At 47.1% G+C, this 25,960-nt stretch overlaps 1 protein-coding gene across 1 annotated transcript in view; it reads left to right on the forward strand.

The window, feature by feature from the left end:
• Positions 1 to 25,960, forward strand: part of iqsec2b (IQ motif and Sec7 domain ArfGEF 2b) — a 104,546-nt gene that overhangs the window by 12,473 nt on the left and 66,113 nt on the right. Inside the window, 1 exon segment of the mRNA XM_036531135.1 lies at positions 12,304 to 12,333. Coding sequence (XP_036387028.1) covers positions 12,304 to 12,333 — 30 coding nt within the window.

Genomic DNA, 25,960 nt, shown 5'->3' on the forward strand with positions numbered 1-25,960 from the left:
GGAGAAAGGGGGGGAAAGAGGGAGAAGGAGGGAGGGAGAGAAAGGGAGAGAGGGAGGGAGAGAGTGTATGTGTGTGTGTGTGTGTGTTAGGGACGGAAAGTGTGTGTGCGTGCAGGTGTGTGTGTGTGTGTGTGTGTGTGTATGTCTGTGTGGGAGGAAAGGAGCATGTGTGTGTGAGAGAGGGACGATGTGGGGGAGCAAGAGTGTATTTCTGTGTTTGTGGGAGGGAGGGAGTGTGTGTGTGTATAGTAGAGGAAGGGAGTGTTTGTGTAAGTGAGGGAGGGAGAGTGTGTGTGTTAGATAGAGGGAGAGAGTGTGTCTGTGTGGGGGTATGAAGAGTTGAAGAGTGTGTGCTTGTGTGTGTGCGTGTGTGTGTGTGTGTGTGGGAGAGAAGGAAAGTGTGGATAAGTGTATGGGAGGGAGAGTATGTGTATAAGAGTGGGAGAGTGTGTGTGTGTTTGTGGTTATGTGTGTGTGTGAGAGAGAGAGAAGAGTGTACTGTATGTGCATGTGTAGGAACAAGAGTGTGTGTGTGAGGGAGGGAGAGAGTGTATGTGTGTGGGAGGAGCAGCAGGGAGGGGGCAGCGCAGTTTGTGCTGCTGCAGTGGAGACAGTGCTTCCGAGGTGCCAGTCCTGCTGCAGGCTCCCAGGGGTCCTGGCACACACGGGTGTCCGTTGAGCGCCCGACAGAAGGTGCATGCCACACAGCGTGACGTCACTCTGGATCACTCAAACTGAAAAGCACGGGGTCAGATCAGAGGGAGGGGTCAGCGGTAGTGGGGAAGCGGGGGCGATCTCGTTCAGCGTCTAGCCTCTTCGGCATCGCTGGGGCGATGGAGCGATGTCACCCAGAGCACGATGCAAACTTCAGAGTTTTCTGATTAATGCTGCAGCACTGCAGCTGAACCCCCTCTACAGTCCAAAATGGGAAGGATGCACAGCTAAAAACAGACATTTGTCCAATCTCAGATTATTCCGGGCTGCATTGTGACAATGAAACAGAAAGCCCCTGTGCATTTCAAAATGGCAGTGGCACCGGATATCACAGCTGAATGTCTAGCGGGAGACATTTGTTGACATTTCACGTTTTTTTTTTAGCACATTAATAAGTTGAAAGATTCATCCGCATTGACTTGGGAGCTTTGAGTCAACAGCACTACTCACTACCTCACTGTCCCACTCTACGTAAATCTTCTCTTGTTGTGTTATGAACAGTATGTATTACAGCCTTGTACGAAATCATGTTTTTTAGACTCTATGAAACATTCACAAACTTAAACATACTGACATTTGACACAAATGTCTTGAAGATGTAAAGCCTTCAAAGAGGATTGTTCATCAAATAAAGTGATTGATGTGTCAATGCATTGTCATCACTTGGAATATATAGTCCTCTGTCGCTCTATTGCTTAAGCCAAGTAATAAAACATTGCATTAATTTCCTCTCTAATATTACACATAGAAATATTTTACTTTGTTCTAAGGTGCTTTGAGGCCTGGCTTTGTGGCCGCAACATGCATTTTATTCAGCCCAGACAGAAAGCCTAGCATGACATTCTGTAATTAACTTAGCTAATTATGGCTCAGAAGAAAATACTCACTTTTTGGTAGTTCCCATGGGCAAACTGCAAAACTTTGCATATCCACCAACACCTGTTGCTGAGGCAGTTGCCATGGCTTGAGACTTGTTCTTGTTTACGTAGCTCTTTGTATCTCATGGCCCAATGTCACAAGTGTGAATTGCTGTGTTGTTGATCATTGTTGAGCAACACAGCTTTGGCATGAGAGGGTAATGTTGTCTGTCATGATCTCATTGAAGGACTTTATTGTGTATGCTTTTTGCGGCTTTGGTCGTATCTTAGCGTTGTCATGAAGCTTGAGGCTTTATGGGGGGCATGTTGCTTGTTGTTCTGCGCTCCTTTCCTTGTTCCTGCAGCTCTTACGACATGCGGTATACGTTGTATATGACATATACACGCAGTATATGTTGTACCCACAACAAAGTTGTTGAGGGTGTGAGAGCGTCCATCGAATAAGTGAGAAACATATAGCAAACAGCCATCGCAAACAGCTCTGTGGCACAGCGCTGTGGCACAGGAGGGAGGGCTGAAAACGGAAACCATTAGATGGTACGAGTCCCTCCGTACCGGCCCCCTGCCCCGGACGTCCCATAACCCCCCGCTCCCCACTCCGCTTCGCATTTCGTCTGGTCTGTTGAGGGGATGGTTCGGGAGATCCAGCTGGTACACCGGGGCCAAGTAACCGAAGCAGAGAGGAACAGACGGAGGTTGCGCAATGATATAATTCGGACTCTGGGGAGGCGTTTCCACGGCGCTCGCCCCCGGCCTGTGGGAACCGATGAGGGGAAGAACGCGTGAGCTGTTTTTTGTCGTCCGCATTCCGGCCCACATCCACGCTCGGCCCCCTGGGAACGCACCTACTGTGACGGAGGTGGCGCTACATACCTCTGCTGACTGGAGGATTGCAGGGAACAGTTTCTACCACAGCGTCCTGATCATCCTGCTCCAGGCAGAAATTGGATTCAAGTGCTGATCTAGGATGTTTTGCAGTTAACACTAGCACTTACATGCTGTATCTGCCTGAAGCGAATGCCCCAGTGAAGGCAGAACAGAGCTGGGTCAGTGGTGCTGCACAGTGGACTGCAGTGCAGTCTTCAGCAGCTGGGGGGATTGGGCGCGGCCCCATCAGCCTTTTTTTGAACAAGGTCCCCCCGTAGACTAGTTATGAGGCAATGTCATTGCTAGCTGTGACGCGGACCACTTAACTGTCTCCATGGTGTCTTTCCCCTGTGTTCATTCAAGTGTTCACTAAGGTTTATTTGTGGAAAAGTACTCTTCTGAGATAAGACCCTCCAGCATGAATCCAGCATGGTAGTGCCAAAAGTGAGCCCCCTGGATACAGCCAACACCATGAAAAAGTCACTTTATTGTAATACTTTGTGGGACTAGGTTAATGTGGGAAACATTTTTTGGTTTAACAGTACTTGCCCTTCAAATCACTTGGCAGTTTTGGTTCAATCCAAAGGCCGGTAACACATGGCTGTCACTCTTTCTTTGTGCGACTAGGTAATGCCAAGGTAATTCTGAGGGGTGGGGACTTAGGTTCAACCCACCGGTTCCCCTCAGTATTCAGATGAGGAAGCTTGGTGAAAGCTGGGAAACTGGCTAGTTTTGTTTTTATTAATTACAGAGAATGAGCAACAGTAGCCATCTAACTCATGACATGCAATGAAGTCTCCCACACATCAACCTCCTGTACAGAGAATGACCCAATCTTTTACTGCTAAACGTACTCTCCAGCAGCTAGAGTGCTCGTTCAGTGCGGGGTTGGTTTTCTCCTGACGTGACTTGAAGCCTCTCTTTACTCTGTGTCTCCCACCAGACTCTCCTCTGGCTCTGCCCCCCCTCACCACATATCCCTCAGTAGTTAGTCATTAATAAGTAATACATATTGACTATTATTGTGGATGTTAAATACAGTGATGAATTAGTAATGTGGCTGGTGGAGTCCCTCAGCAGTTAAGGGTCTACAGAGACACCCCCCCCTCACCCCCCCGATTTTCTACAGTAATTTGTTCACTGAAAACTAGCGCTGCAGAATGACTTCCGTGCCGTTTTTGTTAAGACTTTTATTTGTATTTCAATTCACTCTTCCTTTGTATCTTTTCTGCATAAATATACTTTGCTTGTTTTGTTCTGTCAGTCATTCTGACTCCCCTCCCCTCTCCTTTGATGATTTTCACATGGATTCCTTTCTTGTTTTTTTGCGCAGCGTTACTAATGCTGACCCTTGAGGAGTTAGATGTTGACCTCCACCTCCATCTTTTGTTTTCTCCCTCTCTCCCATGTTCTTGGCTCCCTCCTTTGCCTCTCCTCAATTCAGTCACTGATCCTTTTGGTCAGGGATCTATCTGGCCCCTCCCTTTTCCCACCACTACTGCCGCTCCTCTTGCTTTCCCTCCCTCTCTCCATCCCACATGCCCTGAACACCCCCCCCCCCCCCCCCCAGACACACACACACACACACACACACACACACACACACACACACACACACCCCTCCCACTACCCAGTGCAGATGACAGATGGTGTATCAGTGTGTGTGTTCCTCTATTTCTCTTTGAGAGTCAGGCTCCCTGGGAGGGGTCTCTCTCTCTCCTCCTCTCTCCTTCTCTCTCCTCCTTCTCCTCCTCTCTCCCCCTCACACTGTATGTGCCATCCCGTGTCTCCTAGGTCATGGCAGGTGTCTGTACGCAGGGCTGGCAGTGTGGCGCCCATGTCTTCATCTCGCAGGAGGAAAAGTGATGTATCGGTGCTCAATCTGACTCGTGCTCCGGGGGGGGGGGGGGTCGTCGCCTGTCTGGCGGGACAGGGGATAAGGGACAGATACGGATCGGTGTTATTTAAGGGGAGCGAGGGTCTGAAGCTTCCCTGCATGTTTTGTCACGTGAAGTGTGCCTCCGTCTCGACCTCCTGTAGATCACAAGAGGAGCACAGCCCGTGCTCCCTCCCGAACTCAATCCTCCCTCCCTCTCTATCCCCCTTTATTTCTCACTCTCTCTCCCTATCCCCCTCTGTTTCTGTTCTTCTCTTTGTCTCTTCCTCTTTCTCCCCGGCTCCCTCTATTTCTCTCTCTCTCTCTCTTTCCCCCAGTCCCCGTCTATTCTTCTCTCTCTGTCCACCTGTTTCTCTCTTTCTCCCACTATTTTTCTCTCTCTCTCTCTTTCTCTCCCAGTCTCCCTCCATTTTTATATATCTCCTGCTGTCTTGGTCTCCCTCTATTTCTGTCTATCTCTCCCTCCCAGTCTCTCTCAATCTCACATTCTCTCCTTCACTCGTGGTGTAATTCAGTTTCGCTTGTTGGCATGGCAAAGCACTAAGCCAATATTTATATTTCCAATGCATAATGCATAAATGATATATAAAGTAAGAGCAATAATGAGCGATAATGATGAACAACAAACCTACACAATTCTCATTTCTTTCTTTGATTGTAATAATAGGACCATGAAAATCATCAACATTCCCCTCTCCCAACAATGCATTCACAGACAGCAGGTTTGATGTTTAAGCAAGTCTCTCTCTCTCTCTCTCTCTCTCACTCTCTTTCGCTCCACTTCCTTGCCCTCCTGTCCAAAACACACTGTGACATGCAGTGCCGATTTTGACGGCTGAGCCGCGAAGACAGAGGTGCTCTCCTCTCCCCTGTTGTCCTCTCCTGCCCCCTCTCCCTCTGCGGAGTGCGGAATGCGCGTTAATGACGCTGCCTCCTGTGCCTCTGGGAGAGATGGTGCTGTCACCCGGGTCTCCCTCACTGCAAACGCTGCCATTGACAGGACTGATTAATCCTCTGCGTGTGCGACTGCAGCCGAGGACTGCGGACACCGGTCAACCCGACACAGGGGTGCCGTGCAGTAGTTCACTGAAGCGCACCGCTCAGTCCCGAATTGGCTCCCCAGCAGAAACCATGTGGTTCTTATCCTAGCTCTGCTGCTGGGTTTTACATTGCATTACATTACATTATCGGTATTTAGCAGATGCTCTTATTGAGAGCGACTTTCGTATGTTACAGTTCTTTACATGTTATCCATTTATCCATTTACACAGCTGGATATTTACTGAGGCAACTCTGGGTTAAGTACCTTGCCTAAGGGTGCAGCAACAATGCCCCAGCAGGGAATCAACCAAGCCCTGCTCCTCAGCACTATGCTACACTTAGCACTATGCTACACTGCCACCATGCTGGCTTTTGAATGAGACTTACTGCTGTGCACTACTGGTCTTAGATCCTCCACATCCTGCGCTACAAAAGTGGTGGGAGGAGGAAGCCCTGGCTCACCGACCCACCCCTATGAAGCCAATTTGCTCTGGCACCGTGGGATCGTGGTCATTGTCGGAAAGTGTGTTAAAGGCTCTGCAGTAAGGCTCAGCCTGCGCTCAAAGCCTCACCGGCTGAGCCACTCGGGACCCCAGCAGCATCCGTTTTAATGCAAATAGATTCATACACACTTAACCACCAGCGCGGGCACAGCATGCTTCTGTTTCGAAAAGGACATATCAATGTCATGTTGCGCTCTCTCCCTGCTCTCCTCTACGCACTGCTTGCCTGTCAGTCCACAGATATGTGCATGGATGCTTATCATAGGGGCTTGAAAGTGTGGAGGCTAAGTAAAACCAAGGGGTCGCAGCTATCAGCGACCCCCATCAAAAAACGAAATCTGCGACTCCTCGATTGGTACGAACGTGGCTGTCATTTGAACGTGGCAAAGAATCATTTACACACCGAGGCGCAGTGTGATGTACGAGACGGGCGCACAGATAATATAAGGTCTTGCCATTCTGAGCAAAGCAGAGAGCGCATTAAATTTGGACAGGGCTGCGGGAGCTGCAGTGAAAAACTCTCCTATTAATGAGGCCCCTTGACTTCGGAGCGCTGAAATGAATTTTGTTACCATGTCGAAGTGCTGATGAGACACTTGTTCGCGATCACCTCGGTGATCAGTAATAGGGCACGTGGCTCTGGTGTGGTGAGGGGAAGCCAGCGTGCATGTTTGCCTGTGTGTGTGTCTCAGAGAGATTAATTAGTGTGACCTGAGTTTAATTACTGATGCCCCAGGCGGTGGTAATTACCGCTGTGTTCGGGATCCAGTGGAACTCTGTCTATCTCCCTTCCCTTGGACTTGTATCATGGTTGCCCGAGTGTCTCATAGAACATAACTGGAGCCGAGCTTCGCCCGGCTGTGTCGTAGGAAGCTCAATTACTGTACGTGAGGTACAGTGACAGGTCACAGTGACATCCTGAGCTGAGGGGTTCATAATGTCACGTGCAGGTCTGGCTTGAGCAGAGGTTTCCACTGGCATGTAAACAGGGATGCTGTGATTTTTCTTTACCATCTGAGGTATGTTTAGGTAAATATTCATTACATCAGTCTCTCTTGTTTTTTTTTTCTTGAATGAAACTAAACCTTACATCTGGGATTTGAGTCTGATTTGCTATTTAATCTTCTCTGTTAATGAGCTGAGCCGGTCTTGTTAGATAAATCAGTCGTGAAATTAACGTTAACCGTTAAAACAAATTTGAAAATCAATATTTTGCAGCCAAATGGTCATCTTAAAATTTTAAACCAATATCCCCTCCCTTTGGTACTGCATCTTGCTCTCCTTTTATGTCATCTTTATATATTGTTATTTTTTTGTAGTTTTGTAGTTTTTCATTCTCATAATAATGGAGACATGCATTCCACGTATGTGTTCAATCGTGTACATGTCCTTGTTTTGTGCAACATTTTATACTGATTTGTTAAATGTACTTTGTTTTTCCACTTTGGAGGTCATTCTGGATAAGAGTGTCTGCTAAATGACAAAACTGTAAATATGAATGCATGACCAGGTTGATAAGCGCAGTGGAGAATGCCCCTTGATCCCATACAGTCCCTTAGTCTCTCTTTCAGTACGAGATACTCCATTAGGTAGCATTGCAATCCACCACCGCCTTTTAGCACGCACATTTGACAGTCCAGTGCACAGTCATTGCAGACATCAATGATTTAGCAGTGCTTGTTTAGATACCCTTGTACATCGCGGAACTATTGTGTGTGTAGAAACTGAGGCAGAATCGGCAAAGAGGGGTTATAAAAGCATGGTTACTTTTGGTTAGATTTGGCATATGTCCATGGATAGGATCTCCTCTTGTGGTCACTGAACCGTAATGCGTTGTACAGTGCTGCTCGTCTGGGTAGCTAGGAAGTTTTTGCAGCGACAGTATATTCTACTTGGGTCCATCAAGCACCTCTGGCCTGAGGTCAGTCTAATCGCTGCTAGCTACTAATATATAGTGATAACATCAGGTAATGTTCAGTTTCTGCACCTATCACGCTGGCTAACTGAGTTTAATTTCTTGATTTAGATAGATTAGTGGGTTATGCTCAGACAAATAACATCCATGCTTAAGCTGAATAACAATTATTACATTACAATAGCGGGCTATTTTGCATTATTGAATTAAGTACTGCAGGCAGCTATCTATATTTATTAATTGTTAGCTGTCTGGGAGCTTGAAGAACCCTTTCAAACTCTTCAACCGTTGAAATCTTGTTGGCTAGGCAACAGATTGCCTGGCAACAACAACATCTCTTCCACTTCCACTTCCAGAATTCCTACCTTTAAGACCAAATGACACAAAATGTGTTTTTTTTAAGCTTAGAAAACAGTAAGTATGTTGTTATTCAACAATTCAAGCATTCAAAGTGAAGTTACATATATAGTGTGTGTAGCTTCGGTGCCATAAGAGGACTTGGTGTATATTTTTGTGCAGAAACCCAAAGCAGTAATAAGAGTATAAAGTATGAATAATGATCTTAGACAGATTTTTAATGATCTCAGCATATTTCACACAGGATATTTTTTTAAATCACTTGACATGGGTGAAAGTCAAGGGACAGCAGAAGCTTACCTAATAGTCTCTCCATGGCAACAAAGTTGATCATGTTTTCTCAAGAAACGAGGAGGAAGAAGAAACCTACACCATAGGCTCTGCTGGTGCTGCATGAGGGCCAGTCCTGTGGCCATGCCCCATTACATTACAGGTGCTTAGCAGACGCTCTTTATTCAGTGCATTTTACACAGCTTACTATTTTTACATGTTATCCATTTACACGGCTGGATGTTTACTGGGGCAATTCAGGTCAAGTACTTTGCCCAAGGGTGCAACAGGAATGCAGAATCAAATGAGCAACATTTTGCTCATGAGCCTTGTTCCTTACCACCATGCAACACTGCAGCAGCCTTTCTGTATGTATGGATGTAAAGGGTCAGGGTTAGTTATGGTTTATTATGAATTTTTGTGAACCTGAACAGATACTGCACTATAGCTAAGCCTAGCATTGCTGCTTTATGTTCACTGGCTAGCAGTGTTTGATTTCTGGATTTGCATAACCATGACATTTAAACCTATACGTTCTGATTTGTGTAGGAAAGCGTTTGTGCACAACATTGTCTGCCCTTTGATCTGATTAATTGCCTTTGGCTTCAAGCGGCAAGCTTGCAATTTTATGTTATTTGTTCTCTCCTAATTAACTTTTATTTTAAATGCATTTGAAAGGAGTTTTCAAGTATGATTTGGAGTTTGCAAGTGTGATTTCCATGCACGTTTAACCATGTTCATAACCACATGATGTTATATTACTGCACATGAAAGGCAAGGCTTGTTTTTCCCTTGGTAGTATATCAGTAGATGCAGTTTTTGCAGTGTACCATGCCCATCACCGTTTTCAATAAAATGTTTTTAAATTATTGTTTAACAGTATTCTTAAAACATGCAGAAAATCCTCAAGGGCTCCAGGAGAAAATGAGAAGCATTTCACGGCCATGTCTACGTGATTTCTAATACTCCATTATGGGGCTGAGTGTTGAAATGATTGTAGATTACAAGGTAACTGAGACATCCTGCGGGGTTCGGCACATGAAGATTCTGAGTAATCAGAGTGGAATATTCCATTGATATTCAGTTGTTAAAGAGTACCAGTCATGTTTACATATTCAGAATGCTCATTCTGTTAGGAATCGTTGTCTTGAGGTGTACGTGCATGCACATTGCAGATGACTTTAGATATAACATACTGGGATTCATTCTGCTGTTAAAGCAGATTTTTAAATAATTCTCTTTTAGCTGTCATCAGGACAACAGAGTAAAAAACCATATGCAATGAGCAGAACTTTGGACATTATTTTGCAATTAGCGATCTGTCTGCAGTTTGCCAAAAATTTAGATTTTACTTTGCATAACATGTGTGTTCCCTACAGATTTCTGTAGATATGATAATATAAGGGTTCAAGGGTTAGTCACACTACTTTGCTTACACAAAAATGTTCCTGAATGTTCTGAGGGGCTTGATAATAAAAACCGTTGTTAAAAAATGATAAAAAAGAGAAAATTCAGTATATTAATCGTCATACATTTGTATCATTTTAATGACTGTTTTTAGCACTTGTTTGGTTAAGTTACTCTCCTTTGTTTTTATCGTGTAAAATCTTCTGCTGTGGTGTCATTTGTAAATCAAGGGATATTGTTGGTGAGGATATTCATAACCTAACGTCCTATCAAATAATTATAATTAAATGTGCTGAAATTGTGATTCAGATTGGCCTGCCCAGTTGTGTTTAATGCTCTCTCTGCCTGTTGGCTGTTTCTGTCAGTGTACCATTTTGTGATATAACAGAAGTAAAAATCAAGGGACCAGATGGAAGCCATTGATTTTAAATTTGCCCCGTAACTTGCACGTACACACGGAGAGGAGGTCTGTGAGAGGAGTGGATGCAGGGAAAAGTGGATTTCGGCTGAGTGTGTCAAACCCCGTGCCTCCCCAGCCCATTTAAGAAACCAGATCAGTTGTTAAAATCAACTGTCAGGACAACAGCCATTGGCTGACTGTAAACCCCCCCCCCCCATAGCCACTCCTCTTTACGTACTTCACTACTGAGGTCAAGGCTAAATCATGTATTTGGTTTTGCGGGTAAGGGGCATAAACAAATAAACCGGTGATAATGATAGCTATTGTCCCCGCTATTTTTAGATATAACAAGAGAAGTGAGTAACCCCCAACTGTGTTTAACATTGCTCCCTCCCACAATCCCCTGCGGAGCTCCAGAACAGAATGTCAGTGTCCCTCGAGCGATGACGGGCCATCACATACCGCGCCGTGTGTCCCACTCCTGCTGAAAATTAGCATTTTTCTCCTCCCTATTATATTTACAGAATTTAGGAGGAATTATGTTTTTAGAGGACAGGTTTCCACTCGGGTTGTATTTATATTTGTGTAGGAGAAAGTGTCTCTCTTTCGCTCTTTCTCTATCTCGCTATGCAGCAATTCTCTCTCTCTGTGCTGCAGATATGACTCAGAGTAGCTGCTGAAATTACTGTTGTGTCCCCCTCACACTCCCCCTCCCTCTCTCCCTCCCTCCCCTCATCACTGTCTGTTTTTCTCTCTCCTCTCTCTGCCTCTGAGGATTAGATGGCATTCGTGTGTCAGGAAAGGAGTGAGTGTGAGAAAGTGAGTGAAACGGTGAGTGTGTGAATGTGTCTGTACTGGCCTGCAAGAGAGGGTGAAGGAATGGTTGTGTGTGTGTGTGTGGCATTTGTGTAGGTGTGTGCATCCATGTACATGCCTGCACCCAGGTGGGTTGCACACACGCCTGAGTGTGTGATGTGGTGTGTGTGTATGTGTGTGTGTGCCTGTGATTGTGTGTGTGTCTGTGAGTGGATGAAACACTCCACTCACAGACAGTGTGAGAGGGAGTGAGTGAGTGACAGAGTGAATGTTAAAGTGTGAGGGAGTGTAAGTGAGAAGATGAATTAAAAACACACACATATGTAACATGCAGCATCCTGGGCTCACGTCACAGATCCCCGGCTGGATCTGTTCCGCCTCAAAACACTGACACACATTGTAATTAAAACACATAAATAACACACACTGCAATTATGCCTGCAGACCCAAGGCACATTTCTAAATCTATCCAACAGGTCATAAAACAGCCGCTGACTTTTACAGTCATAACAGGAGTGGGTGCGGCTAAGGGGGGGGGGGGGGGGGATGGGGGGGGGTAGAGCTAGAAATAATGGGGATTTAAGGAGGGAAAATTAAAGAAAAAGAGAAAAAGGGTGAAGGGTGATATCAGTCATCTGATTTTTCCAACCATGTGTCCTCCTCTCTTCCAGTAAGCATTGTTCTTCTGATTTTGATTAGATTTACACAACCAAGGTAACGATGCACCTTGACTTGATAAGAAATATCCTTCTGTTCAGTTTCTCCAAGCACCGAAATCCTACATCATGGTAGCAAGGGAGCATTGTGTCAACAGATACTAAAAAAATAACAACAACAATAAGAAAAACCCATCAACCACTGTTCACCATTTTGGTTTGCCAGTGAAAAAGCATTAGATAGGCCTTGACTCAGTAGGCTTCATCCCGCAATCCCGTGTCAATTTTCTAAAGAAGGCTGAAACTATCGAGCGAGAAGGCCCTGGGCCTGTGCTCGTACTCACACACTCCATCTCTATCCCCATCCTGCGGGTGCACTTAACTCTCGCATTGAAACATTAATGAATGAGTACGGAGGGGCAGGTTGCTAAATATATATTTTCGGGAATTTCAGACAATGTGCTTTTCTTATTTTATGTACCATTAAGTTGTCTTGAAGATACTGACCCATTTCTCTGTCTGTCTCTCTCCCCTCGCTCTCTCTCTCTCTTTCTGTCCTCCTTTCTGTCTCTTCACTTGTAGGCCAGATGGGAACTCCTGTAATAAACCCAGGTCTGTAACCTCTTCATTTCATTCCTCCTAAAAGATGTTCTCTTTTTATTATTATTATTTTTTTACTCCACTTGCAAGAGGGCCGCAGCTGGCTTGCCTTTGCTTTTGAGGTGAGAGATGGATGAGCGGTGAAAATGTAGGACGGCAAAACTTGGCCAAACTTTTCCCACGTCCTCGCACATGCGTTACCATTGAGAGCGCATTGAAGGATTTGTCTGGGGTTGGGGGGGGGGGGGGGGGGGGGGCGTTGTTGTGTAGGGAAGGCCTGGCGTTGGATTCGTCTGGGGTCAAGGTCAGCAGTGGCACGGGATGGTAGCGTAGCATCTCTCTGGTCTCTGTTATTTCTGAGGTGTGTGTCTCGCCTCAGAAATGTTATTATTTGTCATCCGGTGAAGAGCTTTCATCAGAAGTACGATTTGGTCCTCGAGTAATCAATGGGGATCCTCAGCCCGAACGCACACGCAGATAGCCAATCTTCAGCCCATTCATTAGCTCATCCCCTTACCTGCACTCTCGTTTGATTAAATCCGTCTCAGACGGCGCGGGACCACGCCACGTCCCTCTCCATCAAGCGATGGCAGGTGATGCCTGGTTCATTACTACCGTAGATACAAAGGTAACACTTCTTAGGTACCTACAAAAGTAACAGCTCCTTTCGCCGAGTTGTTCAGTGTTTTACGGACATCATTCACGTATGTGATGCTACCTGCTACCGTCAAGTCTTTCACAGGTGTTACGTTTTACAGGAGAGAGCTGAGTTAGGTTGACCCTTTTGCTCGAGCTTTATTTGACCATAGACTGTACAACTGAGAATGTATCACGACTAACCATCAAATTGAATGAAATGGATGAACTGCATAGAAAGAAACATGTCTGAGTAATGTCATAGATTGAGCGATGTTGCTTCAGTGAGGGTTGCCTCATTTCCAATATTAGCATTAGAAATAAAAATGAGGCTTAAACTGTGAGGGAAATTCTATGCCTGTCCCGCATGTGCCTTCATGCCGTCCTAGAAAGCCGGTGTTAGCATTAGCACTCTGTTAATTCGTGGCACAAGGGGAGCTGGCAGATGTGCCATCTGGGACAGCGTGTGGCGGTGTCGATGTGGGAACACAGTGTGCTAGGAAAGCCCGGTCCGAACAAGTTTAGTGAAAAGGATGCGGACTCTGGTGGTATTCGTCGGTTTCCGGAAAAGACAGCTTTAAAAAGCCACCCTCCCCCCCGCCTCAGTGTTCCTGAGAAAACCCGGCTCTGCACGTGTAAGAGCGCCCAGCGCCGGAGGGGCATGGCCGCGGGTTCCCCCAGAGCACAGTCACGTTTGCATTGTTGTGTAATCTTTGGGCCGCGCATCGCGCTGCAGCACAAACACCCCCCCCCCAGGGGGGGATACTCTACCCCCAGCGGGGGATTGGCCACCTCGGGTGGAGACGGCTGCTCATTGACTTAACCTTGCACGTCCTTCATCCGAGGCTTCGAACATACTGTGTGAGGTTATGGTTAAGTACCGGTCCCTGTCAGAGCACTTTGGATAACCATTTGCCCCTGGATTCAGTCAAAACTGCCAAGCCATCTTGAGCAGAAGTGCCATCCAATCATCATTGCCGGGATGAACCAGAACACGAGAGACAGGTCTCAAGCGGCCTAGCGCATGCTGTTCTTTTCTCCAGGGGCTTCACGGTTTGATTACTTTGCAAGGTTGATGATGTCTAACCAGATGCCCAAAAAGGTCTGCCAACATATTTCCTGAGCTAAGGGCATATTTTAAATGCTTAACTGCAAAATTGTATTAGTAATTACTGCAATGTTTTTCAAAGCTTCCAGCAAGATATCAGCATTACAGCATGCTGGTGTCTGTCTTGAATATCGCATCATACCCCTAAGCAAATGACCGCCCCAGCAAGCTTGTCCATGAAGAATCACCTCATTAAAATTTGCCATTGCTACCTTGTTGTATTTGGCAGAAAGGAAACAGCTGGCTACTGTAGCTAGTTGGGACTGTATGTTGAAACAGGAGTAAGAGCCACATTAGCTAGCTGGATCACTGGGTGCCTATCCGTGCATATACACCACTGAAAATTGCTGCAGACATACGCTTGCTGGCATGTTTGCTAGCCACAAACACGTGACACAGCGAATCCAGCTGCGGTTTAATTTACATTTTAGTACTGATGTCAGTGTACTTGGAAGCTTTGTCAGGCTGTCCAAAACTATACAATATAAAAAAAACAAATGCAATTTGTTTTCCCCACTCTGAGAACAGCAGTCAGTGGACACTTCACTGATGCCTTGACACCAGAACAGGTTGATTTGTTGATTAAAAATTTGATGTCAGATCTGAAGTAGGTTTTCCTCTGTGCAGTTAGGGAGGTATGCGTGAGGGGAGGTACAGTGAAGCCCCTTCAGGGGGGTATTCATAATAATGGATTATAAAGAAAACCTGCAAGAGAGCTCGGAGAAAATATACTGTAGTATTCATAGCTAGGAGCCTTTTCTTTAATGCGGGGGTTTCCTGTGGGAAGGAGAGAGAGAAAGAGAGAGAGAGAGAGACTGAGGCAGAGTGACTGCAAGAATACAGAGAGAGAGAGAGAGAGAGAGAGAGAGAGAGAGAGAGAGACAAAGAAAGGAGGAGAAGGAGAAGAGAGAAGGAACGGCAAAACACGTTATCATCGTCCATCGTTTTAGGTGTTATGGATCAGGTACCCGGGCGATCAATGCGATCGCCGCTTCAGCTGCAGCGGGATTGAGAGGCACAGTTGCTGTGGAAACCAGAATGCTTCCCCTCTGGCTGTTCCACCTTATAAGCATCCCCCTCACCTCCCACATTCCCCCTGTGGAGGGCCGTTTTGTGAGCTGGCTCCCCCCCGCACCGCCACTTTATCAGCTGGAGCTGAGGATATCAGGATCTGTAGTCATTCACTACAGTGAAAACTGTAACGTAGATATCAATATTTTAGATTAACGGCATAGTAAATTAGTGAATCATTTGGCCTGCAGCTCAAACAATACCATTAGCGAAATTACATAACTTTTTGTTTCTTTACAAATCATGTCCAACCTGAATGGGTGAAGGGAACAGACATTTGTACTCCAGGAGGACGCCCCCTCCCCACCGCTTTAAAATCACACAGGTGCTTGGGCTGAAATTAATTGGCCACCTCTTGTGCCGTTATAAATTAGGCCGATTTTCTTGTGCTGCAGGACTTGACAGCGGTTATTTAATGATGAATTAGCTTCCTGAATGGCTGGGTCTGCAGAGGGACGCAGAGTGCGGATAGATACATCGGTATATACATGTATTTGGCAGATGTTAGTGTCCACATTGCGGCGCGTATGCGCGTAAACATAAATTGAACTTTTAACCCGCCAGGCAAGATAAGAGCATCTGTTTAAAAGCAGCAATGGCTTTTTTTGTTACTGTGGCAACCGCAATCTTCATTTGTTACGGTTGCCCTGAGCAACCCGCAGTGTAATGACAATGGGTCCTTATGTGTGTTTGATTGTAGATTCTCAGGGTCAATTAAATGAGTGGACAGTAATAATGTTTGCACTGAAGCTGGAGCAGGCTCACCTGATAGGCAATTGCAATGGCGACTAGAGATAAAAGGAGCTTTTGCAAGTCTTAAAGTAATTGTTGTTGCTGTGGAAATAATTGACTCATTTTGTCATTGTTATTGTTTGATACCCCCCGTTTTTGATGGCCACTGTGGTTGTAAGTGTAAAAGGGCGAAGAAGAAGTCCTTCGTCCTTGCCAGGTAATCCTGCCCCAAGCAGTAGCAGGTAGTTGGGAAGGACTACTACTGACTCACAAGGATAAAAGAAAAACCAAAAGACTCAAAACTCATTGCAATACTGCAGCAGTCTGTGAATTTTCCAAAAACTACAACCAGTGGGAGCGTTCCCCAATACCCCCAGGCATGTTTTTCAGGGGGTCTCCCCTCCCCATTGATACAATTATCTCAGGCTCCACAAAAAGACACCCTAAACCAGAGCATGAGTTGACGGTGGGGGAGATCCTGCCTTGAGCTGCAGTTGAGGCGTTCCCGGGGACAGCGTGGTCTCGCGCTGCATTCTCCAGCATATGCAGCATTTTCAGTGCAGTAATCAATACAGCGGCGACTGCGCACGGCGCACGCCCTACATCAGTGCGTTGTACCGTACCTTTTTTGGGATGAGCGTCTCAGTCGAGGGAGTCCGAACTCCGCACAAGGGAGGAGATTGTGCGAGTTATGGCGAAATCGCCGGCGGACGAACAAAAACAGTGAGCTGTTCTCATCAGTCAGATGCGGTTCCTTCCTGGCAGCGGCAGTGACGCCATTGCCAGGTTAACCCACTTCCACGCTCGCGCAGAATTAGGAAGTGCCGTGCCTCCGAGTTATTTGTCACCGCTGCTGTCGAACATCTCGGCCAGTGCGTTGACAGCCCGGGATGCTGATTTTTGACTCCAATCTGTTACGTGAATCACACATCTGCAATGTTAATTATCTGTCTGATATCGCTTGCAGTCACCCCCATTGCACACAGTCATGCAGAGAGACGCTCGCTCACGCTTATGTTCTGCCTCCCTTTGAGATATTGGAATGCTTTACCGTCTGGAGCCTCTACATCTGAAACAGGATCACACAGAGTGTGTCATACAGCATTGCGGTGTGTAACAAACAGGATGTAGCAAACACTAGTGTGTTTGTAACATACAACCGTGTGGACTATAATACAGAGGACTGTAACATACATCAGTGTGGACTGTCACAAACAGAACTGTAACATAGCAGTGTGGACTGTAACATACAAGGCTAACATACAGCAGTGTGGACTGTCACAAACAGAACTGTAACATAGCAGTGTGGACTGTAAAATACAAGACTGTAACATACAGCAGTGTGGAATAACTTACAGGACTGTAACATATAACAGTGTGGGCTGTAGCATACAGGACTGTATCATACAGCAGTGTGGACTAAAACGAATGATTGGTTTATTTTTTGGGGACCTGCTACTGCTAAATGAGTGCAATCATTTAGTTACTGCTTTATGTAACAGATACAGCCATCACATTAAAACTGTTCACCCTTCATCCTAGCTAAGTGTAATTCAGAATTCTGCAATGTGATGTGTGATATTTGTGCTATGAGTTTCACCCTGCTCTGGATAATTTTGTTCCGTTACACCAGACCGAGGTGCGATTTCCTCTGTCTGTTGTGGCAAAATGTACAAACGCTCTGTTGTTCTGAGTTACTTTTTACTGGATTGGACCTGATTTTACTGGACACTGTTGGCTTGGACCCTTTGTTTCATATTCTGCTCATGAGTGCTGTGGACACAGCAGCATACAAATAGCCAACATGTAATACATGCCGTTCCCAGCTCGGTGACACGCAAATGCCGGCTCACACCGGAACACTCAACACACACCATCTAGGGCACTTGTCAAAAAAGAACCGGTTGCTGTGGGAACGCACGAGTTATCACAAGTGCTCATGTGAAGAACGGTGTGGGCGAGAGACAGGAGAGAGGGGAGCGAGAGGGAGAGAGAGAGAGAGAGAGAGCAGAGAGAAGGAAAGGAGTGAGACACAGAGAGGGAGAGGGAGAGGGATGGCGTGATGGAGCTGAAAAGAGATGGAGATGGAGAGAAAACAGAGAGGGAAAGAGGACTGAAACGTAAAGGACCAAACACTTCAGCCATGCCAGGGAGGCACATCAGAAACGAGAGAGCGCTTGGACGAGGTGTTGCTTTCAGCGTCCTAAATTGTGTTCACAATTTTGCACAGCAGTGCTTGCTCACAACGTGAGGGGGCACGGTTTAGCACACCAGACATTGTAAGGCAAGGCTACACGGTCACGGACACGCTAGGACTCATGGAATAGAAATTCTATTGTGGGCTTATCCTTTATAGAAAAGCATTTTTTCTGGTAATCCCCTGTGAATTTCGGGGATGAAAAGGAAGACTCAGAGGATTGGGATCGTACTCCTGGCCTAAAAGATGTTAACAAGTCCAGCCCTCCACAACCTCATAATTACTCTTGCTGCTGCTACACAGACACAGCCTGCCTTTCTTGTAAGGATGTTTAGCTGGTCATTTGTAAAAGCAAGCGACCGAACCAGCGCATGACTCATCTCTGGGATCAGTCACCATTTGGACGCAATTAGTATAATTGATGGACCCGAGTATGACTTATGTCATGCAGATTTTACAATGTGTCGTGTGTGTAATCTGCTGAAGTCGGCCAGCCTTTTATAGACTGCCGCCTGCAGTCGTTTTCTCCTGATAGGCAGTGATTTGTGCCTGTAGTGGCAGTCTAGATGTCCCCTTGTATGCAGGAAACTCATATTGACAAAATTATGATCATGGGGCTTGTGTTTGAGGATGAGCGACCGATGTCTCGAAACCCCCGGGGAGCGATACCTCAGCTGGGCCCGAGATTTTGAGTCGGCGTAGGTTTAGCGGTGAGCGGTGAGCGGCGTGCGGCGCGCGTAAAAAAGCGTGAAGTTGCAGCCGTGGGAGGATGGGCGCTCTTGGCCGCGTGCGCACGCGCGCGCTCTCTCCTTCTCCTCCGCAGCCGCTGTCATGACGAGAAGCGAGCGGAGCTGCGGCGGGGCCCCGCTTCCCCGAGACGCCCACACGTGCAGCCAGCGTGGTTGCCAAGCAGCGGGAGACTCGTGCCAGGGAGAGGGAGATCGCCGAGCCCTCGCTTCGGGTTTCGGGCGGCTTCCCGAAGGCAGTCTGGCGATTCACGCGTGCCGTCGTGTGGATCCGTCAGGTGTGCCGGTTCGCACCTGACGCTGAACGGGAAGCACACGAGAGTTCGCGCAGCGGCTTGAGGGGGAGCAGGCCCAGCTCAGCACCTCACTGCAGCCCACAGTTCAGTTCACTGATCCCATACTGTAAAAACAATATTGTGTCTGCCCTGGGAGAAAATTAGTATGCAGAAAAACCCCAGTCATTGCAGCTTGCCTTAAACTATGTTGTGTTATTATCTTTAACATTAATGTGTGATGTTGTAAACTTTGTCATGCAATTTTTGACCTGCAAAGAGCAGCGAGGAGCTGGAAGAAAAGCCATACCTCACGTATGCACGGGATTTTAAGATTCAGCGATAAGCTGAACACAGTTTTACAAAGAAGACCAATTTTATTCTGGTGGGAGTTTTCCAGCAAACTTTCGTGGATGTTGTAACTCATTCTGCTCGTAGGTTAGAGGTCCTCAGATCTGCCCGACAAGGCAAGAAAGCACAGCTGTCAGGCTTGCGTCGTTAGAATTTCTTTGATTGAGATGTTCGGGTCTCATTTTCCCTTACCTGATAAAATCCGTGGCAAACGGAATTCGGGGCATTTTAGAAGCAGTTTGCCTCTGCGTTGCTGTGTCTGTGAGAGAGATTTGTTCCTGAGATTTGTTTGTTCCTGCGCATTCATGACACTGCAGATACCGAAATAAAGGAGAACAAGGGAAAGATTATGTGAGCCCATGATGGGGTGATCAAAGAGAGCGTGAAGAATCCAACAAACGAGCGCAACGGCGTGAAAGTGAGCAAGCAGAACATTAAGAGTGAGTTCAAATGAACACAGAGCCCGGGAGTGACGGATAATGGAGAAAAAGCACAAATCCAAAAAAAGGGAAGCCAAGCAAGAGCTAGAGGTGGCTGACAAAACTTCCTATATCCCATCTCAACAGTGCCCACAAGGGAAAAACCCATAATGCCTCAGGGTGGGTTGGAGTTCACAACAGCGTTCTTCATTGCAAAGTTAACAAAAAGGAGATCAAAGTGTGATGCCTGCTGATTGGTTCCCTGGGGTTCTTGTCTTGTAATTGAATGAATGTTTGATCTTTGCATTGCCTTTTTTCAACTTTGCTACATCGCCGATCAGAACGAAGCAAAAGATTGCTGTCCTAAAAAAGTACTGGAACCTGACCCTCGCCCCAGAAGCCTCCCTCAAAAGTCTCTCTTTGCTGGCTGTAATGCGCCAGAGCAGACACGCATGCACACGCGCACACACACACTGTCAATTGCAACACTGGGAGTGCCAATTCTCATACACATCCACAGCCATGCCCCCACCCCCCCCCCCCCCACCCCCCAACCCCCTCCCACCACCATCTTTCCCTCCAATAAGGCTTTGGAGGCGGTCTTCCCATTGATCCCGCCCACACCTGCACACACCTGCTCTTCACCTCTGTTCCTATGCTCCTCCTCTCTCCCTTTTCCTCCTCTTCCTCCTCGTCCTCCCTGCTTTTATTGGCTGTCTCCATTCTGTCGCCTTTTCTGTTCTCCTCCACCTCTGCTCCTGTCTTCTCCTGCCTCCCTGCTCCGCCTCCGGTTTCCCTCATGCTACGTAAGTCCGAACGGTTGAGCTCTGAGCGGTCCCTTGCTGTGCCCCCCCCACCCCCCACCCCCTGCTCCCTCTCTCTCCTTCCTGTTATCTGTGTCCCCTCCGCTGGCTGCTTCCCTGCTTGCTCTCGCTGTCTGACCTGTGCCCGTCCTTCGCCGCGGCCCTCGGTCCTGCCAGGCCCTGCGCTCCGGTTTCCGTCACTCTCGGCGGCCCCGCTGTGGCGTCGGCGTTGGTGTCGGCAGCCGTGCCGAAACGAGCAGTAGGAAAGGGGAGCGGGAGGGGCTGGTGGAGGGTGGAGGTAGGTGGGGGCGGGCGAGATATAAATAGCTCCCTGTGCCGAGGTGGAGACATGGAGCACGGCGGGAGGAGTCTGATGTTTATTATTCACAGAATGCAAATGACGCAGCGAGCCTCTTTATTACCGCCAAAGCGCCCTTCAGGCGAGGTCACCGTCGAGCGCGATAAAATACACCCATTCCAGCGGCCACCATCTTGGGTGGTGCGGGTGTTAGAAACCAAGGTTAAGCAAACCAAGCCCAGTCTTTCACAAACACGACCTTATGGGGACCTGGTTCATGAAGCTGGTCCACACTTCTCACTGCCTGGTGAAAACTGAGAAAGTGAACTGTGCTGTTCTCTGTAAATGAGATTCAGCCATGCAGCCTGAGGCAGTAGTTTCCGTGTACACCAGAGGGCGCCGTTTCTCCCTGCCTGTGCGACGTCATGACACGATGACACACTGGGCACGCCAGATGGGTTTTTATATATCGCAGGGACCAGAGGATGCCAGCGACTGTCCAGTGGGGCTGGCGCTACAACGCCTCAGGGAGAAGGGAGAGTGGAGAAGGCGTCGGCGGCTCGGGGTAGAGTTAGCCAGTGGGGAGCCGCTCTCAGCAGGACTCAAACCGAACAAACATCTCATGCATGGAGAAGTTGAGGGCTTGGCAAGGTGTTACCTGACTGCGCTGGCCTCGTTTCATTGGCTTATGTTTAGAAGGTCCTCTTAATGAAAAACAGGGCCTGAAGTCTTGCAGAGGGGAATTTAAAGTTTTTTGGGCTGACTTTTGAAGCTTTGTTTGTCATTCCTGTCACAGACATTCTTTCCGCCCTGAGACGGAATACAGCACATCCTGTGATCCAGGGCCAGACCACCCATTTGTTTCAGCCTTTCGAATAAAAGCTACTCTCCTGAGCTCAATATAAAGTACTCCCCCGGACTGTGGTCATTACTGCTTAATTAAGATTTATGAACGCAAATGAGGCGAAGCACAGAAATATCTGAAAGTATTAACCTGACCAATTTAATTTGGATGTGTTTGTATGCTCATACATAAAAGCAGCGCATTCAGCTATGTGGTTAATGAAAACAACTTCTCAGTGAAAAAGCAGACTGGCCTTCTGTTACTTACGTTGCGTTACATCAGGCTTAAATGCCACTTTATCACCTGGCTTTTCCGTAACGGTGAGAGACTCGTGACGGAAAGACTGGTATTTCTGAAATGACGTACCTATTTAGTTACTAACTCCCAAGGCCTTCTCTAAGCCCTGTCTGCGGAATACCCCTCACATATTTGCAATAGAAATTTCTGACTTGTATTAACTGAGAGAACATGTATTAATTCATTGTATCCTGTAAGAGCAGTAGGTCCCATCTCCCCCATTCTTGTTCCTTTCTCATGATTGACATCTGAATAGCTCTATTATACATCTCCATCGTGCATCTCCACCATTAGCTCACTCATAGTATATAACCTGGAAAAAGACCGGAGGATATCTGCCTGCATGCTCCATTATGACTGAGCCAAGCCTTTTTTGTGAGTGTAAACATAGTGGGCCTAGATACATTTATGCTACTCTATATGAAAATTCCTTACCTTGAATGTATTGCTCACAGCAAACTTAATGTCAGGGAGGGGGGCATAGATTGGGCAGCCGCAAGCGAATGGCCACAAAATAAGCATCGTTCGCACAGTGAAAGTTTGTATGTGAAGGATGTTCCACACAGCTTGTTTCTGCTGCATACTGACTGAAAGGAAACATATTTTTTCATAGATACTTTCATACTACGGTGTTGCAGGAGACTTACACAATAGGCTGAGTTCAGTGCAGGATTATATAACCCTCCATAGCTGTGGGAGGTTGCACTTGCATCCTCGCCGCATTCTGCAGCCCTCTCTCCCTCTTCCGCTCCCGGGAGCCGGGAGATTAACCCTTCGCGGGCCGTCGCGCTGTCTTCGCTGCCCCCCCTCCACCGTTCTCTGCCGCGGTTGCTCTGTGAGGGTTCGACAGCGTGACGGTACAGTCACAGTCGCAGCAAGGCCCAGAGCGGGGTAGCCCCACGTGGATCCACCCCCCACCCTGCGTCCCGTAGCCTCTGACGCCCTGCCTCGTTAATTTCTCTTAATATTGCTGTTTGTGTTGTTGCTACCGCCGCCTCCCCCCCCCACACTCCCGCTGCGTGTTTGTACGTGTGGCAGTCTTTTTTGTCGTCTCCTCTTTTTTTCCTCTTTCTTTCTTGACTTTATTTTTTCTTTCTCTCTGTCTCTATCTCCATCTCTTTCCCCCTCTCTCTCTCTCTCTCTCTCTCCCCCTCTCTCTCTTTCTCTCTCTCTCCGTGTCAGGTTACCTCCTAATTCCACTTCTACTACTACTACTCCTACCAATCCTACCATCACCACAACTACTACTGCTACTGCTACTACTACTACCTCCTTCCACTCAAGTCTGACAGCTAACAGCCACTCGACTCACCATCAGTACTGCTGCCCACCCCGGCTGCTCCTCGCCCAGCCGCCCTGCGCCCTACCATCTACCAAGCACTCACAGCAGGCAAGGTAAGGGCCCGAGTCCTCCACCGCCAGTCCCACGATCCTCCACTCCACTGCCTCAGTCAATCACATGCTCACCCCACCCCCCCCCCTCCCCCCCACACCGTCACTACCCAGAGTGCACTGCTGCCATTCCCACCACCCCAGACTCCCCCGCCAGCATGACTCTCTCCACCCCTCCAACGATCCCGATCCTGTCTGCACAGTTTTGACCCTGCACTCTCCTTTGAGCCACCCGCGCTCGCCCACCTTGAACTAGCGAGCAGTGGGTGGGGCAAAAAAAAAAAATCATGATTTCGCTCCCCTCCCCCCAGCGAAATTGCACTCCCTCACTCCTCCCTTTGAAAACGCTGATTCCACGTACCGTACGGTCCCTCTCACTCGCCCAATGGAACTCACCCAGACAGGTTCCACTGCCCTCTCAGTCCCCTGCTCTGCTACTGCATTCTGTGTGCAGACACATTGGGAACAGTAATGTTGTACATACTACAGCAACGTGCACAGAAGCACATATTGCAGCCCACATCACCGGCTTATTTGGTGACCATTAACTTCACATCAGCCTCACTTCCTGCATCGAGCCCATCTGTTCTGCACGCCTGCGCCTGAATTTACAATAGCATAGCATTACTTCTACAGTCAGTATAACACCCTGGAAGGGCATAAGAAAGGAAGACCCCGTTTTGCTGTGTCCGTTTGTGGGTTCACTCCTTGGTGCTCACTCCATCAGCCACCAGGTGAGCTGATCTGAGACAAGCTATTCAACCAGACAGTCAGCCACGTAGACTGTTCAGGCCATCAGTCAGACAGACAGGTAGATAGGCTTTTTCAGGCAGTCAGACAGACAGACAGACATGCTTGCTCAGGTAGTCAGTCAGTCAATCAGCGAGTCATTCAGTCAGTCTTTGAACCAGACAGGCAGAAATTCACTCACATAAAGTCACTCCTTGTGTCACTTAATCAGTCAGTCCATCAGTCAGTCAGTCATTTTTACATTGCCAGTCAGTCAGGGCATATGCCTTGTTGTCAGTCTGTCAGTCAGTAAATGAGACAGATGAGCCGTCAGACAGTGGCACTAGTCATCCAGTCAGTACAGTGGTACACCTTAACACTGTCGTCCCCGTGCCTGTATTAATGGCTTCCTTAGCAGGCTATAAATAAGTGCAGGCTGCAGTGCCTCTGAGCTGAGGGCAGAGCAGGCACTGTCTCCTGAATTCGAAGACACATTCATTATTACCGTCACTTCAGTCCCAAGAGCAATGTTACCCAGAGTGCATCTCCACAGCAATCCCCAAAATTAACATCTCTTTCACACTCACTTTAAAATATAGACCCACCCATACACAATCTGTACAGGTGCTCTCGCTGACACACACGTACACACGCACACACACACACGTACACACACACACACACACACACACACACACACACACCTCTCCCATCTCTGCATGTCATCCTCTCCTCTCGTTTTTGGCTTTTCTTCTTCCTCTTTTTGTTTCTCCTGCATTGCTATGTTTGTATGTGTTTCACCTTATGCACTGCAGACGCAGTTTGGTTTAAAAATGTCAGAGCTCAAAGCTTAAGAGGGGCTCAGATTGGTTTTCAAAAGAAAATTGAGTTTCACGTCCAGCCCCAAGCTCTGTGTGTGAATTGAATTGTGTTTCATCGTGTGGTTGAGCTATACAGTAGGGAGTAAGCTGGTTAACGGTAAATCTCTGAGTTCTCAATAGTAGCTATGGAAGTGAACACTGAGACCAGAGTTCTGCTTTTCAATACAGACCATTTACAAATGTAACCATATACCCACTGGTGTTTGTTAATTTGGGATTGTGGATAAACAGTCAGGGTCATGTAGCCCAGAGCAGAACCCAGATTATGGTTTCCCATAAACCTGTCAAATTCAAGGCTCTAAAATGTAGCTGTTGTGAAGTGCTGCCGTCAAACTATAATCAATGTTCCAAGCCTGACATCTAGTGGACAGCTGCATCACATTACCCCATGGTTCCAGGAAGACATTTTAGAATTGATTTATACATAAACTAGATTAACTATTAAAAAATATTAGATTATTGCTAATTTTGTTTTCGTATTTCAATATGTAGCATTCGTTGTGCAATACTGTGTTGTTAATGTTTCATGTATATTTAGGTATGTTTTAAAGCTATGGAAATACATTTCCCTCTAAGTAACCTCGGGTGATGATGTCATGATGAGCTGAATTTTAGTTCAGTAATTGTACAAATATACAGCATTAAATTGAAAGTAATGTTGTGTTATGCATACAGCATATTCTTTCTGATATCTGGGCATACCACAAACAGTAACTGTTAAGTCCTTTCACATGCTATCTGGCCTATAGAATAATTCATTCAAAAATGCATTCCTGGAGCAAGTTAAATAACATGATGTCAGACATTGATAAACACTAAAAATACATAAGTGATATTGTTCTTCAGCGCACGCCGTTCATAAG

This window comes from Megalops cyprinoides, chromosome 6, assembly GCF_013368585.1.
Source record: "Megalops cyprinoides isolate fMegCyp1 chromosome 6, fMegCyp1.pri, whole genome shotgun sequence".
In the NCBI taxonomy this organism is placed as follows: Eukaryota; Metazoa; Chordata; class Actinopteri; order Elopiformes; family Megalopidae; genus Megalops; species Megalops cyprinoides.